The sequence below is a fragment of the Cucurbita maxima genome, unplaced genomic scaffold, assembly GCF_002738345.1.
Source record: "Cucurbita maxima cultivar Rimu unplaced genomic scaffold, Cmax_1.0 Cma_Scf00032, whole genome shotgun sequence".
Classification (NCBI taxonomy): Eukaryota; Viridiplantae; Streptophyta; class Magnoliopsida; order Cucurbitales; family Cucurbitaceae; genus Cucurbita; species Cucurbita maxima.
In genome coordinates this window covers 1,414,790-1,434,795 of record NW_019272048.1, presented here as the reverse complement: position 1 = coordinate 1,434,795, position 20,006 = coordinate 1,414,790, and the positions used below count along the sequence as shown (strand labels likewise).

The window sequence follows — 20,006 nt, the reverse complement described above, 5'->3', positions numbered from 1 at the left end:
CAAAAAAATCATCGTGCACCCATAAAATATATTATTATTGATCGTGCTTGCAATTAAGTATCCACTTCAAAAGAAACCTAACCGAAACCACAATCCATACTATTATAAATAACAGACGGTAAACAATAGCAATGTCAATTTTATTTATTTACGGTTAATATAACTAATAATATTTATTTAAGATTATTATAAATCTTTAAATTAATAAAAAAAAAAAACATTTTAAATTTTGTACATAATAAATATTGTTTTATTAGACGTTATTTTAATATTCATAATTTGTTAAATACAATATTTAAATTTAAAATTTTATTAGATTTAGATTTGAAATTTATATTTAATATATTTGTAAATTTGGAAAATATCAAAGTAATAACTTACTAAATAAATTAATGTTTTTAAAATTATTTAACACTTTTAAATTTAAAATCCAAATAAACATATAATTAAAAATTCACTTTTTAAATCTTGTTTTATAATTATTTAGGCCTTTAAAAATGTTTTAAAAAGAATATCAAATTTAAAAATTAAAAAAAGAAATTTTAAAATCTTGATTTTTTATTTTTATTTTTTATTTTTATATATATATTTGACTTAGAATTGGAATGTGTCTTTAAAGGATAAAAAAGCTTACTGGAAATTATAAAAAAAATAAACACAAAATTTTTAAAAATAAATAATTATAGAAAAAATGATTATTAATACGAGGATTTCATTTGTTTATGAAATTTATATTTGTTTTTTCACATTTTTCAAATATATATTTTTAATTTTTAATAAAAATATTTTAATTCCCAATTAAATTATAAAATAAAAAATAAAAAATTCAAAACTATTTTAAGATTCCAAAATTGGTAATTAGTTTCAAAAAGTCGGAAAAAAACAAAAATTGTTGAAACAATATTTATAAACTTAAAACAAAAAATCAATAATAATTTCATTTTTAGTTTTGTATTTTTTAAATTTATATTTATTTTCTTCCAATTTTTTAAAAAATATTTAGATTTTAAAAATAAAAAAATATTTAATAACTATATATATTATTTTTAAAATTTGTCTTCAAGTTTTTGAAATATGGAGAAAGAAAGAAGAAAAAAAGATAATTTCCCGGTGGGACCACCGCCATTCTCTTCCTCTCTCCAAATTCCCCTAACCATCCGACGCCGTTTTAAAGCACGTGCAAGACACACGGGAAAAAAAGAAGAAAAAAACCTGGTGGGACCACCGCCATTCTCTTCTTCTTTCCCAGTTCCCCTAGCCATCCGACGTCGTTTTAAAGCTCGTGTCAGACACACGAGCAAAAAAATTAAAGCAAAAAAAAGAAGAAAATTTCCTGGTGGGACCACAGCATTCTCTCTCCTCTCCCAATTCCCCTAACCATCCGACGCCGTTTTGAAGCACGTGCCGGACACACGAAAAAAAAAAAGAAAAAACCTGGTGGGACCACCGCCATTCTCTTCTTCTTTCCCGGTTCCCCTAACCATCCGACGTCGTTTTGAAGCACGTGTCAGACACACGGACAAAAAAATTAAAAGGAAAAAAGAAAAAAAAAAGAAAATTTCCTGGTGGGACCACAGCCATTCTCTCCTCTCCCAATTCCCCTAACCATCCGACGTCGTTTTAAAGCACGTGCCGGACACAAGAAAAAAAAAAAAAGAAAAAACCTGGTGGGACCACCGCCATTCTCTTCTTCTCTTCCAGTTCCCCTAACTATCCGACGTCGTTTTGAAGCACGTGTCAGACACACGGGAAAAGATATTAAAGAAAAAAGAAAAGAAAAGAAAATTTCCTGGTGGGACCACAGCCTTTCTCTTCTTCTCTCCCAATTCCAATAACCATCCGACGTCGTTTTAAAGCACGTGTCGGACACACGAGAAAAAAATATAAAAAAAGAAAAAAAGGGATTTTAATTCCTAATTCCAAAATCCTCCGATTCTCTTTAAAACGCCTCTGGATCATTACGTCCGACTTCTTCTCCAACGCTTCATCACATCTCCCATTTCCCCCCCCCTTACCATGTTTATCCTCTCTTCTTCTTCTTCTTCCTTACCTTCTCCTCTCTCTCTCTCTTCCTCTAGGGTTTCTCTCTCTCCTCCCTCCTCCTCTTTTCTCAATCTCCTCCCCCTTTCTCCCCACTTCCAACCGCCCAACCTCGCCTGCTCCTGCTCGGTTGCTTCCAGATCAACGGCGGAGCTTCTGCACGACTTCAAGCACTCCGCCCATACCGCTGCCTCCGCTGATGAAACGAGGAATCACCTGCCGCATTCCCGCGCATTCCTTGATGTTCGCTCTGAACAAGGTTTTTTTCCTTACTTTTCTTTTATTTTTCGTAATTTATTGTTTTTTACATTGCGAATGGGGATGTAATTAGAAACTGGTTCCTGAAGTTTGCTTAATTGTTCGATGGTTAAGATTCGGCTTTCGCTAGATCCATTTATTGGAGTCTTATGTGCTTCACCAGTTCACATTTTTGCTGATCAAGCAATTTTGTATGAGCCTTCTAGTGTTTTATTTTTAGTGAGATGGGATATAACTTCAGTTACTTATTGTACCGGAAAGTAAAATCTCGTTTACTCCACCTTTTGTTGTCTTATATCCCTCTCCTGGATCAGATGTTGTCAGTATCCATTATCCATGTTCTGTCTTGTCCTGGGAAATTTGGGACTTAAATGATGTATTTTGTTGAAGTTTCTTAGTCTAAGGCAATGATACCCGCACCCACCCTTCGGTAATAAACCACTCAGTGGTATTTCATTTTTTTTTTTTTTTTTTTGAATTCTTTGTTGTTTTACGTATCAGACACCAATCTTTCTTTTTAATACTTCTTGTTCCTCTGATTTATTTTTTTAGCATTTTTTCTTTTTTTTAATAAAAAGAAAGCAATCTTGTTTAGGCAATATGTAGAATGTTGATTTATCTTATCTGCAGAGTTGCTCTCCTACATCAGGAGGGAGGCAGAAGCTGGAAAGCTGCCTGCAAATGTTGCTGCAGGAATGGAAGAATTGTATCAGAATTATAAAAATGCCGTAAAAGTTCCCTCTTTGTTGGTTTTCCTCCTTAATAAATTCATCAGATGTATTATTTTGTTTGATGAGTGTTATTCTCTGACTTGCGGGAACTTCTCTTGGATTGTTCAGTGCTTCCGTTCTATCAAATTCACTTTTTTTCATTCGCTTATTCATTTTGATTGTTGCTTTTGACTTGTTCCTTGGAATCTGGAGTCTAGACTAATGAAATAGTGTGGGCTATTATCGCTACTAGCTTTGAAATAATGAGTTCTTTCTATTTATTTGCAGTATTCTCTCTAATATCTTGATTAATTTTTAAGGGATTTCTTAGCTACATTAATTAATTTCAGAGTTTCCATGCTTAAATTTTGTAATTCTGGTTATTAGAGGAATCTAAGTCTAACAAGTTCCATCAGAAATGATTATAGTTCGCATTGGGAACAAATTGAGCTGAATGAATACAGATATTGTAAGGAGGCAGATTGTACGTGCATCATTTAAGATAACTTTTTCTTGACTACTCATACTATTTATTTATTTATTTATTATATTTAAAATAAGAGACATAAGGTGCTTGCAGTGACCAAAATGAAGAAACACCTAAGGGCAGGGAGTTGAGAAAACCCCTTCGTACAAGGAACTAATTAGAGCCTACTCATTGTTGAGGCATTTATATTATTGACTAAGGGTTATGTTGGTTGGCTCTTTGTTACTTAACCTCTTAGAAAGTTTACCTACTGTACTCTAATCTAAATAATCCTTTTCAAAGTTTGTCTACAACCTGCAGAATTTTCCCATATAAGATGTAAAAAAGTAACTGTTTGATGAAGTGTAAAGATGCTTAGAAAATGAAATTTAGATGTTGGATCATAAAGTAAAGGGATGACACTGTTATGTCTACGTTTTGTCTATGTTCTCCCTTTGACTTGTTGTAGCATCGTGCACCTTAATTGTAAATCTAGAATTGCTTATAGAATCAACATTTAGATACTCAAGCAGCCTTGTCTCTGCCCTTGGATTCACTGACCGAGGGTTTTAGCTATCCCAATGCAAGACCGCTTTTATAGAATGTTCTCTTCCCTTCTAAGTTCACTGTCTTTTGTTTTGCTTTTGTTTTTGTTTTTGTTTTTGTTTTTTTTTTTTAATCACGGTGTATTTTTAAAGTAATAATTCCATGTCCCTTATTTTCAGGTTCTAAAGAGTGGAAATCCAAAGGCAGATGAAATTGTTTTGTCTAACATGACTGTTGCATTAGATCGCATATTGCTGGATGTGGAGGTAGTATATGATTTTATTTTAACTACAGTAAGTCAAAGCTTTTAAGAAAGACAACTGAATGTTCTCTTGTCTGAGACATAGCAGTAATATTTCAGGAACCTTTTGTCTTCTCACCACACCACAAAGCAGTTCGAGAGCCTTTTGATTATTACACGTTTGGTCAGAACTATGTCCGTCCACTGATTGATTTTGAGTAAGTTGGAAATTTGGTCTTTCAATCGGTGTATCAGATATGTTGTGATCCACTGGTTCTGTTTACTCTCTTATGAGAAATTACATCTGATGAATTGTGACGTTTGCGAATCATAACTTGGTCTTTGCTTTTCAAATAAAGCTTAGATCATGATTGATCAAGTCCATTTTGCAAGGGTGATTACTATCATTATTATTTTGGTATTTTTCAAGCTTCATTGTTTTAGGGAAAAAAATCTTTCCATGGATGGCATCACAGGTTGCAAGTTTTCATCAATTCTTTTTATCCTGTGATATTGTCATTTTTTATTATTTGTTCCCTATTCTGGACTGTTCACACATGTGATCAAAATAACCGATCAAAATTTTATGATCAATTTGGCGATCGATGCAAGTGTTGACAGTGAAAGCAATCTTTTCTATGATCAATTTAAGTTACTTGTTTTAACGGCGTTAGCTTCTTTCCTGTATGTTTGCCTCTGTCCTGATGCCTTATAGAAATTTTTCTGCAGAAATTCATTTGTTGGGAACCCTTTTCTTTTCAAGGATATAGAGGAGAAGCTCCATCAGGTATCTATCTATATCTACAAGTTTCATCATTTCTCTATTATGTGATGATTTTGGGTTAATTTTGCTGATCATTGCTTAAGTTTCTTTAATGATCTTGATAAAGCGGAGATAAGTCATAAATCTCCCTCATTAGTTCAACTGTCACGTTCAAATATATTCTTTCATTGCCGTATCCAAATAACAATCTAACTGCTTTAAAATAGATTGGTATGCTTATTCCTAGCATTTATCTAAGCTCTTCTTCTGCAGCAAGGTTGGTCTGACCCTAAATTTCTACGTACTCAGAGTCGTTACTAACGTCTCATACTCATCATCTATGTAGAAATATAATTCTTAAAAGCAAACCTCATCATGGTATAAATGTCGAAAACATTTAAAACATCCTCTTCCCTGGAAAACACAACCATGATCTTACGTGTTTAAATACGAAATACTAAAATTTAGAGAAATTAAAAACAAATACAAAATAATTTAAAACGATAAAATGCAAAACAACCTAATCTAACTTAAGACTAGGAATTTAAATATGAGTCTACCTTATGCACATGCCACCGTCTCTGTTTGTGATGTTGCTGTTCTCCGTACAGGTGCGCTTTGCCTTTACTTGAAAAATGATGTAGCACATAGCCTGAGTATTTCGAAGAATACTCAGTAAGTGGTCCTACTATAGGGGGCCATGTAAATGCAAACACATGCAATCATGCTCTTGGGATCTATCTCTAGCTTATCTAGGGGTTGTCTCCAGTTTCGGACAAATTGGATGTGTAGTACTTCCCTACAAACAACCCACACGTGCGAGTGGAATCCCCAAGGCGCTCGCACACCCGCTGGACCCTCTGGTCAAACTAATCTGTAGCGACATTTGGAGGTCAGTGGAATCCCATAGTGTCATGTTTCTCATGAACACCCTGCTCGTCATACTGTGCGCATCCACACTCATCATCTCTAGGGGAAGTATCCTCATGCTTATGAACATACAATATGCATGAGGTCCCTCTAATGTCCGTCTTATCATCTCTTCTGACACAACCCTCTAGTCTCATCTCTTTGTTACATTAAGTAACACATGCTCGTGGATATTTATATTTATATAATTTTCATGCTCTTAGGGTTGTGTCCCATGTCGATCTAACAACATGATAATCATATAACATGTTCAATATGGAAAACATATCATATTAGGGTAAAACGTCATGCAATCATCATACTCATCATATTTCCATAAAGTGCCTCAAGCATATCAAGTACATCATTCATCGAAATATATATATAACGCACATCATTAAGCATCATAACTCATACATCATCATATAATAGTATACGACATCATACTATACAACTCATACACCATATAACTCAAACAATTTCTAACCTATCCTATAGTAAGGCCACTTACTTGGTTGTTTTTAGCTAAAGTACTCCTTAATTAGCTAAACGTAAGCTCTTGTTCCTCGAGAGCTGCTCTAAAGGTTGACAGGGTTTACTTCCTATCGCACCGTTTGTCACTTTTCGTTAGTATTTCACATTTTAATTAATAATCCAACTAACAATGTGAAATACGACTCTAAAACGGCCTCAGAAAAAATCGAATTCTACGTTTTTATTGTTTCTAAATTGTATTGGGTAGTAAAATTTAAATTAAAAATATGTCAATATTATTTTAGGTTGCTTGAATCATTCAAATCCCAATATTTTTTTTGTTATAATATTATACACTAGGGGCAAATAATAATAATTTATCATATTTTCCATTTTCCCTCTCTCCCACTTTGTTTCCATGCCCCTGTTTTACTTTGGTATAGTTTACAATTACTTAGGCCAGTTTTAATTGATTTTCAAAAAAAATGGCTATGGGCTAGATTTCTTGATATTTAATTTCTAACTGACATCTAAATAATTGTAACAAAATTTGGATAAACGAGAAGAAAATCTAAGATATAACTTACACTGACGTCTCTAGGACATATGGATCATTTTGGTATCTCTAGGACATGGAAAAGTTTTTTTTTTTTTTTTTTTTGTAAAAAGAAATTTTATGGTAGAATGGAAAATATGATTTTTTATTATTTTATTATTATTATTATTATTATTATTATTATTATTATTATTATTTTAAAACTTAACGGGTCGTTACATAAAGAGAAGCAATTCATTGAGATCTGTTGTTTGATATTTTGCTGACTGGTTTTCCTGTTTCTCTTTTGCGACTTGTAAAACTTTATTTCTTCCAATCTGTTGCCATGCTGAAGGCCTCTGATTGTTCATGACATTTCATTTCAGGGTCACAATGTTGTCTTGATATCAAATCATCAGACTGAAGCAGATCCAGCTATTATTTCATTGTTGCTTGAAAAGACAAGTCCATATATTGCTGAAAACATGGTACGCCTATTTCTTTTCGGTATACCCCTGCAATGTTCAGCTAAAATTTTGAGGGAATTTAGTAAGTGCTGGCATAAACTGGGTTTCTTTTCTGTCTTGCAGATATATGTTGCAGGGGATAGAGTTATTGTAGACCCTCTTTGCAAGCCCTTCAGCATTGGAAGGTTCCAATATAATTTTCCTTACAATTTATCAGATTGTATATGTGATATCCACGGGGAGGAGAACGAAACACCCTTATAAAGGGTGTGGAAACCTTTCCCTAGCAGACGCGTTTTAAAGCCTTGAGGGAAGCCCGAAAGGAAAAGCCCAAATAAGACAATATCTGCTATCGGTGGGCTTGGGGCGTTATAGTATATCTAATTATTTAACTAAACTGACTCAATTTACAAATGCAGAAATCTTATTTGTGTTTATTCAAAAAAGCACATGTTTGATATTCCCGAGCTTGCAGAAACAAAAAGGAAAGCAAACACACGAAGTCTAAAGGAGATGGCTTTACTTTTAAGGTACCTATACCATTGGTAGCAGCTAGGGGAAAAAAGCCTGTTTCTGTTAGATGAACACGACTCTCCACAATGGTATTGTCCACTTTGAGCATAAGCTCTCATGACTTTGCTTTGGGCTTCCCCAAAAGGCCTCATTACCAATGGAGAGAGTATTCCTTGATTATAAACCCATGATCATTCCCTAACTTAGCCGATGTGGGACTTCCATCCAACACCTCCTCTCGAACAAAGTACGTCTCCCCTTAATTGAGGCTCGTCTCCTTTTCTTTTGGAGTCTTAGTCATTTTTTACTATGCCTTCGAGGAGCCTCGACTCCTTTTTCTTTTGGAGTCCTTTGTTCGACATTTGTGGATTCTATTGACATGGCTAATTTAGGGCATGACTCTGATACCATGTTAGATGAACACGACTCTCCACAATGGTATGATATTGTCCACTTTGAGCATAAGCTCTCATGGCTTTGCTTTGGGCTTCCCCAAAAGGCCTCATACCAATGGAGAAAGTATTCTTTGATTATAAACCCATGATCATTCCCTAAATTAGCCAATGTGGGACTTCCATCCAACAGTTTCTATGTTGTGTTTTACCCGTCATAAAATTGTCGATTCCAAATATCTTAAATTTATTGCATCTTTTAAGCCTCAATGTGTTCTTTCCTATTTTCTATTTTTATGTTCTCATCAGCGGTAAATTTTACATAGGGGTGGATCGCAACTAATATGGATTGCACCAAGTGGTGGCCGGGACCGGTTGGATCCATCATCTGGAGAATGGTCACCAGTAAGTTCTCTTTACCTTGAATAAAGACAAATATGCAGAGGCATATCTAGTTTCTCGTTGCAGTAGTGAGCTTTGGTTAGTAATTCAGTTTAAAATATTCATTCTTGTGTTCTGGTTTTTTATGTCAGTGGTTTGTGTACTGGTCTTCTAATTTCATGCACATACCACAAATATAAGAACAGGAAGGGGAATATTGAACAGTACCCTTATCATTTTGTAGATAAGGGTACAACGAAAATTTTTGGCCTGTCTTGGTTAGAAGATCTCCACGATAGTAAGGAGTGAATGAGGTGTGGGTTTTCATAGTTCTGTGGCCTCTTCCCCTTCACACGTTATCTTGGGACTTCACCCTTTTTCATTCTCTAAATCAATTTTTCGTAAAAATATAAGAGGACCAACAAAAGCCTATTCTCTACTCCATTTTGTACACTTTAGTCATCATTTCTGTAACGGCCCAGATCCACCGCTAGCAGATAGTATTCTCTTTGGGCTTTCCCTTTCGGGCTTCCCCTCAAGGCTTTAAAACGCGTCTGCTAGGGGAAGGTTTCCACACCCTTATAAATGGTGGTTTGTTCTCCTCCCCAACCAATGTGGGACATCACAATCCACCCCCCTTCGGAGCCCAGCGTCATCGCTGGCACTCTTTCCTTCCTCCAATCAATGTGGGACCACCCCCAAATCCACCCCCCTTTGGGGCCCAGCGTCCTTACTGGCATACTGCCTCGTGTCTACCCTCCTTCGGGGAACAGCGAGAAGGCTGGCACATCGTTCGGTGTCTGGCTCTGATACCATTTGTAACGGCCCAGATCCACTGCTAGCAATATGGTCCTCTTTGGGCTTTCCTTTCGGGCTTCCCCTCAAGGCTTTAAAACGCGTCTGCTAGGAGAAGGTTTCCACACCCTTATAAATGGTGGTTTGTTCTCCTCCCCAACCAATGTGGGACATCACAATCCACCCCTCTTTGGGGCCCAGCGTCCTTACTGGCATACTGCCTCGTGTCTACCCTCCTTCGGGGAACAGCGAGAAGGCTGGCACATCGTTCGGTGTCTGGCTCTGATACCATTTGTAACAGCCCAGATCCACCGCTAGCAGATATTATCCTCTTTGGGCTTTCCTTTCGGGCTTCCCCTCAAGGCTTTAAAACGCGTCTGCTAGGAGAAGGTTTCCACACCCTTATAAATGGTGGTTTGTTCTCCTCCCCAACCAATGTGGGACATCACAATCCACCCCTCTTTGGGGCCCAGCGTCCTCGCTGGCACTCTTTCCTTCCTCCAATTGATGTAGGATCGCCCCAAAATCCACCCCCTTTGGGCCTAGCGTCCTTATTGGCACACCGTCTCATGTCTACCCCCCTTCGAGGAACAATGAGAAGGCTGCCACATCGTCTGGTGTTTGGCTCTGATACCCCATTTGTAACGGCCCAGATCTACTGCTAGCAGATATTATCCTCTTTGGGCTTTCCTTTTTGGGCTTCCTCTCAAGGCTTTAAAACGCGTCTGCTAGGAGAAGGTTTCCACACCCTTATAAATGGTGGTTTGTTCTCCTCCCCAACCAATGTGGGACATCACAATTTCTTCTTGTGTTTGAATCTCTTTTAGTTCAGTTTATGTCTTTGAAATTGTTATATTCAATTATTTTTTTATATAAAAAAGTAGTTCGTACTGATATTAGAGGGTCAGGCACCCTTTGATGCTTCTTCAATGGACAACATGAGAAGGCTCATTCAACACTCGGGTGTTCCTGGGCATTTGTGTCCCCTTGCTTTATTATGTTATGACATCATGCCGCCTCCTTCAAAGGTATATATAACCTTTTATTCCTTTTTAATTTCATTACATTTTTATATATGAATTAACTCTTCCTTTTTTTCCAGGTAGAAATTGAAATTGGAGAAAAAAGAGTGATTTCCTTTAATGGGGTGGGTTTGTCTTTGGCTCCTGCAATTAGCTTCGAGGCCATTGCTGCTACCCACAGAAATCCTGATGAGGTCTGTCTGATATTAATTAACTCTTCCTGTTTTTGGTTTGGTCCATGTTCTGTCTTGACAAAGTAAATATACTGTTAAATCTAGGAGTGTGAGAATTTATTTATAAAGCACAAATACAATGATTTTTGTTCTCATTAAACCGGGGGTTTGGCAGGCTAGGGAGGCATACTCAGAGGCTCTGTTTGATTCTGTGGCGATGCAATATAATGTTCTCAAAGCTGCTATTTACGGCAGACAAGCACTAAGAGCATCAACTGCAGATGTCTCTTTGTCACAACCTTGGATGTAGTCATTTGCAATCGTTTTTCTAGATCAGTTCATTATATAATCAGGTACTTCAAATTCTGATATTTGCTGGAAATCCTGAAAAATGATAGAAAAACTGTCAACGCCATCGATGTTTGTGATATGATGAGTTGATTTGGAAACCAATATAATAGAACTATAAGTCAAAACGAGCATAGCTTAGTAAATTAAGCATGACTTAATAATCTAAAGGTTTATAACTCGATCTATCACTCTTACATTTGACTTCTATATGGATTTATCTTTCCATTTTCTTTTACAACGTGCAGGTCATGACACAATTTGACACAATTTTGCGACTCACAGAACAACACTGGTCATTCAATTCGTGCACGTACTGTAAGAGGAAATCAATTCTGTAACTCGTCAATGAGTCTCGAGGGAATTTTGCTGATTTACAGGCCTGCCCCTACCCCAAGGCATGTGCATTTCAATAGACATTGAAGCTGCCTCAAATACTTGGCCTCTTGGTAATGTACAGATCTTTCATCTCTTATCTTAGGATGGACTCATTTTATATAGGTGTATATGTTCACTGCCATTTTCATGTTTATATATCTCAGGAATTATTAATTTTCAATTTGTACCATTTCTTCTCTTTCAGTCTGATACTTTTGGATATATATAGTATCGTTATAGAACAATACAATAATTTTCTTCAGATTCTCATTCCTGTATGAGTTTTAGAAAATTGTTCTTTTTGTGCTTTTCGTTTTAGTATCTGAACAACGGAATGTGTAACCAAAATCCATAAGCGATATGGTTGTCACAGTGTGACTGACAATATTTTCCATCAATTAGATAAGATAGTTCAAAATTTCAGACTTCAATCTTTACCATATTGTGCTAGACGTTTGATTCATCTTCTTACCACGACCTACTGATGACAAAGGCAAACAAACATAACGGAATGACTATTGCAAACCCAATACAATACAATAAGTTGATTAGTTGTAGGTGTGCTTTTTATGTATGTTCATGTCGAGCATTTCCACATATTGTGTTGGAGTTTGGCCCTATATATCGTGGGGTGTAATATTGATCCATCCATGCCATCTTACATTATCCTCAAAAATTCATTTCTATTGGAAGATGTCTAAGACACTCGCCTATACCATAACATATACGTGTCATGAAGTAGTTCACTTTAAGTTATAGGGCTTGGAATGGATGTTAAAATAAGTTGATAGTAAACTTACATGATATCTATTTAAATTTGAAGATAAAATTATGAACTTTGGTGATCTAAGTCTCTACCTAAATTTTTATAAAATTAAAAAAATCCTAAATATAAGTGAGTAAATTAAACTTTAAATCATGCCAACTAAATTAAAAATACAAACGAATAAATAATTTTAATTATTTAAATAAACAGATATTAATCCAAAATCATGTGACCAGCAAATACTCCACACTTTGAAGCAAACGTCAATATCAAACAAGTCCACGTGGCATGGGTCATCAATCATAGATAGGAGCATAGTACAGCTGTCCTAGACAGTTACATCCCCTAACTAATTTATCCACGTGGCTTTGTTGAAGCATAAAAATATTAAGTTTTAATTACTTACAATATTAACCCATAATGATATTTAAAAATTAACTAATTTTTGTTATAATTATTATCCTAACGTTGAAACTATTCCTAAAAAATCACAATAAGAAGCTGAGAATAATTTGAAAATAAAAAATATATTTATAAAAGTTTATTATTGGAACAACCTACACCAAATTTATAAACAACCTAAAAGAATTAGGTATAGGATCACGCATTATTACATAATAGATTCATTGTTCACAAAATCACTTAGGTTCTTCTTGTTGCGCCGCTTCGAGCGACGGCGATGGCTACCGCCGAACTTCAGCCTTCCAGTGTTCTTGAAACGTTGTTGCTCGGTTGAAATAATGACGCATTCTGGAGGCGGAGTAGGGTATCGGAGTAAATCGTAACAATATGAATAGTACATATAATGCTCGCGAAAGTTGCGCATGGCAGCGCGACGCCCCGCCGTTATAGTGGCAAAGTCTTGAGCATTAAGACGGGCGTTGAGCTTGGTGCAGTTGGAAGCTTCTAGAACTTCTTGAATGGGATCAGAGGCGCAACCATCCAAAACAAAGTCCTTGAATTCAGAAACGAAGGGTGCATATTTATAGTTGACTTTGTATTTGCCTCCTGAGGTTGCCCAATTGCTGGCGTCCCAAATTGTGGCGTATAAAGACATTGGCTTTGATGGGTAATCTCCACCCATTGCTTCATTTCTCACCACTTCTCTAATGGGAACTTCGTCAATGTAAAATCTACAAAGTTTCAAAAAAAAAAAAAAAAATCGTATTAATAATTATGTCTCAAGTAAACATAAACATAACTAAATGATTACATATATACATATATACATACATATACACACGAACACTATATTTTAAATCAACATAAACATAGTTCAATAATTATATATATATATATATACATACACACATACACACGCAAACATCATATATACATACACATACACACGCATAAATAAATATATATATAGATAAACCATATTTTATAGTTGATTTTTTCGAGAATAAAAGTTGAAATTAATTCTAAATAACCAACACAATTTTCGAGAGAGAGAGAGAGATAAATTAGGGAGCAAAGAATTAAGAGGAGACCCTAAACAAAAATTCTTATCCAAGTCTTAAAGAGTACGCAAAGCAACGGCATCACATGGATCCATCTTTTGTGAATGGGTAGTGTTTAATTTGCCATGTGATCCAAAATCGTAGCTTTGTTCACAAATTCACACTAAAAAAACAAATAATAAAAAGATGCTGACTCTTGACTTTGCACCAGGCAGTTTCCATTCTTATCCTTTTCATTCAATCATATGGTATAGAAACACCATGTCGATTCAAAATCAAAAGATTAAAAGATAAAAACCCTAATTAAACAAAGAAGGAATTACTTAATTGGAAGTCAGAATTAATAAATTCATGACTTCAATTATTACTAAAATGATTCATTGGCATTAGAATAAATGAATTAGAATAATAAATACATCACACTTACCTTCTATGATGAACGATTAAATAGTTTAATATTTGTAATTTAGCTAAGATTTAATTTGAAAATGAAAAAAATATAGAAGCAAACAAATAATACTTAATGTTTTTCAAACCAGAAAACCAGAAAGTCATCATTTGTCATTCTCAGTTACCATTCATGTAATCAATTCCTCGAAGGAAAACTGAAATAATGAAATTCCTCAACTGATTTAGAAAGAAAAACTGAAAATGACCAGAAAATAATTCATGTCGATCTTTTAATGGCCATTCGATTCACGATGGAACCAAACCAACCATCGCCATCCATCAAATTCTACACGTAATCCACCTTTTCCAATTACCATTACCATTTATTATATATATATATATATATATATATATATATATATATAGGTTAAATTTCAAATTTAATTCAAAGAAAAAAAAAATCAATCATCATAAAAAATTTCTAAATAATATAATATAATTTTACAAATGTAGAAACGAATAAATTTATTATTTAATATATATATATATATATATATATTGGGTAAGTTTCGATCAGATTTTAATACTTTATTTTTTACCCTTACTTAGAAATTAGTTAAAAATATATATTTGAATTTTAAAATTATTTTTTATAAAAATAAAAGATAAAATTTGGTGTGACAAGTAAAAATTAGAAAGTTACTAATATTATACAGAATATTATAAAAATTTAAGATCGTTTTACCATTTTTTTCAATTTTACAAAAAAAAACTAAATTTATAACATATATATATATTGGTAAAAGTTAATTAAAATTATTTTTATTAAAATAAAAGATAAAATTTGATGTGAAAGTAAAATTTAGAAAGCTACTAATATTATATAGTTACCATTTTAAAAATTTTAAATTATATTGCTAAAATCAGCTATATGTGTTTGAATCAAATTTCAAACTTACCCAAAAATAACTCTTAAAAGAATTTAAAAATAAAAAACTAAAAATAAAATTTTAAAAGTACCGTTAAACATAGAAATAAGGTAATTTAGTATTTGAAATGTCTATAGAGATATACTTACATAATATTGTGAGCGCTCCAATGAATGCTGTACCGGTGGAACTCCTTGGAAGGGTCGAACCAGAGCCGGTACCGCTCCTCCCGCCCCCTGTTCGTGCTTCCGTTTCCGTATAGATTTGTCTGAAACCTCCATGGCTTCCCGTCAATGTTCCCTAAGAACTCAAAGTCCAGCTCGTCATGATTCTTCTCGAATACGTCTCCGTTCGAGGTCTGTTACGGACGAACATGCACGAAAACGAACCAAAATTCAACCGCGATCATTATTCGCAATCATGGAGGATAACAAATTAGGATGAAATTTGTAGTTTGCGGAATCAAGTAAAAGTTCTCATTCAATTTCCTAAGAGTGTTTGCTTAATCTGAAATTGAATCAATACATTTCTAGGTTTTCTATTCGATTAATTGATTCAACGATTACGACTCCTGTTTGACCGAAATTTCTTGTGGAAATTATCCTTTCAACATTCGCGGCTCTTAATTTTTCTCAGCAACCAAAAAATTAAGGCGAGATTAAACAGAACTTCATCCAATCGCTACTTACGTAGAAGGCTACAACGATTCCTTTTACTCAGCAACCAAACAATTAAGGCGAGATTAAACAAAACTTCATCCAATCGCTACTTACGTAGAAGGCTACAACGATTCCTTCTACTCAGCAACCAAACAATTAAGGCGAGATTAAACAAAACTTAATTCAATCGCTACTTACGTAGAAGGCTACAACGATTCCAGCGGTGTAATCGGACGGCAATTTGATTCTGGCGCTGAAGAATCCATGATTATACATCTTCGACGAGATGAATCCAGAGCCTAAAAATTTCATTAAAATTCAGAAAAAATCAAACCGCGGAAATTCAAACACGTTTTCTCTCAGAAACAGAGCAATTTCAAATCAGAAAACAATACCGGTGAAGCGATCGAGGAGAAGTCGAACGGATTTGCCGTCAGGAGAACGAACAAGATTGCTGTCTCCAAAAAGAGGCGATAAACCTTCATTGAAACGGATTGTAGTGACATTGAAAGAAGCATTTGCAACAAAATTACAAAAACAAAAGATCATCAACATCCGAAGAAGAAACAAATTTGAGCCTCCATTGCTACACAGGCAAGCATCCATATTCTCTCTCTTTCTCTCTCTATATGTATATATTCCCTCTCTACTTCTGCACATATATATATATATACACACAAATATTGTTCGTAAAAGAGGAAGATGAAGAGAAGAGAGGTTGAAATTGAATGCTTAATTAAGTCTTAGATGAAATTAAGAAGTTGCTGACGTGTATTCTTTTGAACATGAAATGACATATTTGCCCTTCTTTGTTCACGATATTTCGGAAAAGCCACTGTTTCATGAGATGGATTGCTAAGTTCGGTTCCTTGTCCTTTATTAAAATAAGAAATATAATTTATAAAACGAATAAAAGGAATATTATAATATATATATATATATATATAACATTCAATTAATTAATTAATTAATTATACTTATTTTTATTTTTATGTTTATTTATTTTGATTATCCATTCATATTGCTTACAATAAAAGATTAAATTTCTTAATTTGAAAGTCACGAAAAGGAGTTTGACACCTAAGATATTTATATTTAATTATTTTTTTTTTTTAATATTCCACGTTGTCTAATGATTATTTTTAGATATAAAAATTAAAATAGAAGGACAAATTTAAACCTCTCTGTTTTAACCGAAAATATTAATTTATCTAATTAAAACAAGATAAATACTATTCTTATTGATTTTAGAAATTACAATAACGACCCTATTGTTTCGGTTTAAAATAAGTTCGTTGCAACATGTTTGTCATGATGGGTCGAAGTGAAAGTATCTAAAAATTCATTTTAACTCGTGGATTTTAATTGTAACAGCTCAAATCCACTACTAATAGATATTGTCCGTTTTGACCTGTTATGTATCTCTCACGGTTTTAAAATACATATAGTAGGTAGGGAGATGCTTTCACACTCTTTTAAAGAATGTTTTGTTCCCCTCTTAAACTGATGTGAGATCTCACAATCCAAAACGTGTGTTTTTCGGGAGTCAAATCTAGGTCTATTGCTTGGAAGAAAATATCCTAATTATTGGACTACGAATGGTATCAGAGTTAGACACCGAACGGTGTGCCAGCGAGGACGTTGGGTCTCGAAGAGGGGTGAATTGTGAGATCGCACATTAGTTGGAGAGGAGAACGAATCATTGTGTGGAAACTTTTCCCTACTAGACGCATTTTAAAATCGTGAGGCTGACAAGAATACGTAATGAGTCAAAACGAACAATATTTATAGCAGCTAGTTTTGACTTTTACATTCATATTTGTAAATAATGCATGTAAAACTATCGATTAATGATTTCATTTCCATGGTCTCCCCAAAAGACGTCACATTTACCTTTACTTAAAGTCGGTAAATACATACGCATACAATATGTATCATAGCCGGTGGGACCTAATTTTCATGACTATTTTTATGGACGATACGTAATCTTTTGATTAGGGTTGGACGCAAATTATTTGTCTACATAGATGCATGAACCCAATAAGTGGGCTTGTTAACGTTCCACTTAGGTCTGACTACAGGCTAGTGCAAGTTCACGTTACAAAAAACCAACGAAAATGAAAGAAACGTGAATAATATCGTGGTGTACATTTTCGTACCTAACATGTTAAAGAGATAATTCATGATCATATAACATATAACATGCACGAGGGTTCTGCATCAAACCACATCATGATTCAATGAGATGATGTACATAACATTTATATATATATATATATATATATACTCTTTTTTCTTTTTAATTTTTTCAAACAAGAAATTAAATATTTGAATCTCTAACTTAAATGTTGAATTTGAAAAACCTTCAAAATAATAATCAATGTCGAGTTATATTTGGACGGGATAATTATTTTCTAATAATAATAATTTTATTTTCTAATAATAATAATTTTATTAAAATGAATTATAATAATTTTATTTTTTAATAATAATAATTTTATTTTGTAATGTTTATCATGACTAATAAAATCCATAATTTTGGTATGATTTATTCATTAAAACTCTGGAAAAAAAATCAGAAAAATAAATATATAATTTTTTAAATGAGCTGGTGACAATAGATTTCTATTTTTTTTTTTCTTTAATATTTAAAAAAGGAAAATGACGTAATTAGGACAAGGTGTTCCCATCCGATAAAATATAATTTTGAATGTCTAATTTAGTCATTTACTTTTAATTATTTTGACTTTTAAAAACTTGCATTATTAATTTTAAAATTTTAGATAAAAATAAAATAAAATATAAAATTATCATTTTTATTGACTTTCTAAAAATATAAAATTATCATTTTTATTGCCTTTATTAAGGTATGTCTGTAATTTGTAAGAAATGATTAAGCCTTGTATTTTTGTAAAATAATAATAATAATAAGAATAATAAATTCAGATTAATATAGTTATAAATCATTTATTATTATTATTATTTTCTCAGCTATTACAGCACAGAAAAAGAGATAAAGTTTTCGATATTTATATTTAATTTATTTACAACAAATAATTATTTTTTTTTAAAAAATAATTTTTATGAATTTATTAAATATAAAATTATATATTTTCGATTTAATCAAACATAAATTTTATATTTATATTTAATAAATAAATTAATTTTAAAAAATTAAAATTTTTTAAGTAGAAGTTTATGAACTATTATAGAAAAAAAAAAAAGTAATATCATAAAAGAAGCCTATGAAAGGTGGGGAGGGAGTTTTGTAATTAAGGCATGAGTGAAAGGGTAATATGGTAAAAACGAGCGTTTCATTTCCATTTCCAATTCCAACCGTCTGAAATCGGCGGAGACGGTGGGAAGCCTCCCGTCAAGAAAGCGTGTCCAAGACTAACGGCGTTCGCCACCAGTTCCAAGCTGTCCTCAGCCAGCCCGGTTATTACCCATCGTCTTTGATGGTTAATGTCGAAAATACCCCTCTCCTTTTCACCCTAGGTAAGAAAAATTCGGGGTAAAATTATAAATTTGATTTTTAAACTTCTACGCTCGAGTATCATAGATCTTTACACTTGTTATCTTCAACATAACTCAACTGGTTTTACACTTGTTTTCGACCAAAAGGTTAAAAGTTCGAATTTTCGCTACAATGTAAGTAAGGGATTGACAAATGGATCTCAAAGGACAAGAGACAAGTGACCTTGAATCGTTTCAAATGTCTCACGAGAGTGAACATATTCCAGTTTCTGCTCTTCGTTAGGCCAAAAGTCAACTCGTCCTAAAAAAACATCTAAAGATTCTATGACATAACGGATAGCAAAAACTCTGGAGTCTAGTCTAAACTTCAATCTAACAGGTTCATAACCATTCAGCTTCCTCATGCCATTGTCGTTAACCGATACTCAGGTCTCACCTATAAGAAAGGAAAGTAACACGAATGAGTTTCCTTACCATGAGTATCTAAGTTTAACTAAATCTCTTTTGCTCAACCTTGGGGTTTGTTTGAAAGCTTATGCAAACAACTGTTATTGAGTTAATGTCTCACATAGAGTGATTACGTGGTGTACATCACAAGCCCCTAGACCTACTTGTACCCAAACATCGTAAAACTATGTCGGTTCTTATGCTTACTTTTAATTTTCAGCTGGCCAGTTTCTAACTTTTCTACCGTAGCCAAATAAAGCTCTCTCTAGCTTGCTAGTCTCTTAGAGCTCGTTAGCTAGGCTAATATATAGCTAAGTTCGAGATATCCAGATAATTGTGTTATAGTCTTAGTGTATGTCATTGTATTTCCAACTTGGTTTTGCTGGCATACATCGTAGAGTATGTTTTCTGTGATAGATTACTACTAAGGCAGTTGGTCTAGTCCTAATAGTCTCACAATGTGA

The 20,006-nt window shown here is 33.7% G+C and overlaps 2 protein-coding genes across 3 annotated transcripts; one reads left to right on the top strand and one right to left on the bottom strand.

Annotated features, from left to right (window-relative positions):
- Positions 1-1,946: 1,946 nt before the first annotated feature.
- LOC111466839 (glycerol-3-phosphate acyltransferase, chloroplastic-like) lies at positions 1,947-11,673 on the top strand. Of its 2 annotated transcripts, none has more exons than XM_023111493.1 (13): positions 1,947-2,299; positions 2,929-3,026; positions 4,200-4,286; positions 4,382-4,479; positions 4,991-5,048; positions 7,329-7,430; positions 7,533-7,594; positions 7,829-7,939; positions 8,641-8,719; positions 10,399-10,518; positions 10,593-10,706; positions 10,861-11,038; positions 11,319-11,673. In XM_023111493.1, the coding sequence occupies exons 1-12, from the start codon at positions 2,017-2,019 to the stop codon at positions 10,993-10,995; spliced, it is 1,347 nt and encodes a 448-aa protein (XP_022967261.1). In that variant the 5' UTR covers positions 1,947-2,016; the 3' UTR covers positions 10,996-11,038; positions 11,319-11,673. The 2 variants fall into 2 exon arrangements, with proteins under 2 accessions (XP_022967261.1, XP_022967260.1); XM_023111492.1 differs by having other exon boundaries at positions 1,948-2,299; positions 11,282-11,673.
- Positions 11,674-12,685: 1,012 nt separating this feature from the next.
- LOC111466849 (probable xyloglucan endotransglucosylase/hydrolase protein 30) lies at positions 12,686-16,276 on the bottom strand. The gene is made up of 4 exons (XM_023111511.1): positions 16,014-16,276; positions 15,817-15,917; positions 15,109-15,317; positions 12,686-13,310 (listed from the first exon to the last, which is right to left on the bottom strand). The coding sequence occupies exons 1-4, from the start codon at positions 16,222-16,224 to the stop codon at positions 12,788-12,790; spliced, it is 1,044 nt and encodes a 347-aa protein (XP_022967279.1). The 5' UTR covers positions 16,225-16,276; the 3' UTR covers positions 12,686-12,787.
- Positions 16,277-20,006: the final 3,730 nt, after the last annotated feature.